This window comes from Colobus angolensis, unplaced genomic scaffold (assembly GCF_000951035.1).
Source record: "Colobus angolensis palliatus isolate OR3802 unplaced genomic scaffold, Cang.pa_1.0 Scaffold257, whole genome shotgun sequence".
Lineage (NCBI taxonomy): Eukaryota > Metazoa > Chordata > Mammalia > Primates > Cercopithecidae > Colobus > Colobus angolensis.
Window position 1 is genome coordinate 34,840 of NW_012115788.1, and position 1,068 is coordinate 35,907.

Sequence of the window (1,068 nt, forward strand, 5' to 3'; positions counted from 1 at the left end):
GATCCAGTAGGACTCTGTATTCGGAAATGGTGCGCTTTGCATTCACAGCAGAGGATCGAGATCAGAGCTTAGTGATCCGACAACCCCTCTCCTAATCTGTGCTGCCAACCCAAGTTGTTTATTACCCTTGGGTTGGAGACACCTTAGAAGAGAGAGCTCCCGTGGGTTACTTCTCTGCTGGAGAGGCACAGAGCCCCGCGGGGATGACCAAGTGCAGCAGGCTCTGGTGGAGGAACTTGGTGGCTGCACATCTGAGGACCCTGGGGGATTTAAAGCTGCCAGTTCTCCCTGACCCTGAAAAGGTGAGGCAGAGGGGTGGTGGTGAGAGGGGATGACAGAGTCAGGGGTCAAGGGGCAGAAAGGATGAGCTGAGTCTCCTTTTTTTTTACCCGCTCCGTGAGATGGAGTCTCGCTCTGTTGCTCAGGCTGGAGTGCAGTGGCTCCGTCTCGACTCATTGAAACCTCCACCTCCGGGGTTGAAGCGATTCTTCTGCCTCAGCCTCCTGGGTTGCTGGGATTACAGGCACCCACCACAATGCCCAGCTAATTTTTGTATTTTTAGTAGAGATGGGATTTCACCAGGTTGGCCAGGCTGGTCTTGGACTCCTGACCTCGTGATCCACCCTCCTCGGCCTCCCAAAGTGCTGGGATTACAGGCCTGAGCCACTGTGTCCGGCCTGAGCTTGAGTCATTTCTAACCAAAGTTGGGAGAATGGAAAAAGGACCACGAATGGGGGAGCGTACAGTCAGCCTCCCAGGCAAGAGCCACTGCGCCTGTGACCACAGCAAGATCCCCCCGCACTGGTATTCCAGCAACGCGCCCTGAGCCCCGGGGAGCTCCCAGAGGAAAATAACTGCCTGTCTGAGAGTCACAGCTGCCGAGTCTGGCTGAACACATGCCCAGGGACAAAGAGCTGCAGGGCAAAGACTGGTGAACATCTGATTAAAATGTCATGTTTCTAGATAAAATTTACTTCTCAGTAGTTATTTAAGAGAAGTCTTACTCATGCTGCTAAGCTCATGTTCATACTCAGAAAATCCTGTCTATGCAGGCTGGACAAGTGGTCT

The 1,068-nt window shown here is 53.3% G+C and overlaps 1 protein-coding gene across 1 annotated transcript in view; it reads left to right on the forward strand.

Moving 5' to 3' along the window:
• Positions 1-203: 203 nt before the first annotated feature.
• Positions 204-1,068, forward strand: part of GNA14 (guanine nucleotide binding protein (G protein), alpha 14) — a 47,710-nt gene continuing 46,845 nt past the window's right edge. The window contains exon 1 of the mRNA XM_011947039.1: positions 204-302. Within this exon, the coding sequence (XP_011802429.1) occupies positions 204-302 (99 nt within the window). The remainder of the gene's footprint in view (positions 303-1,068) is intronic.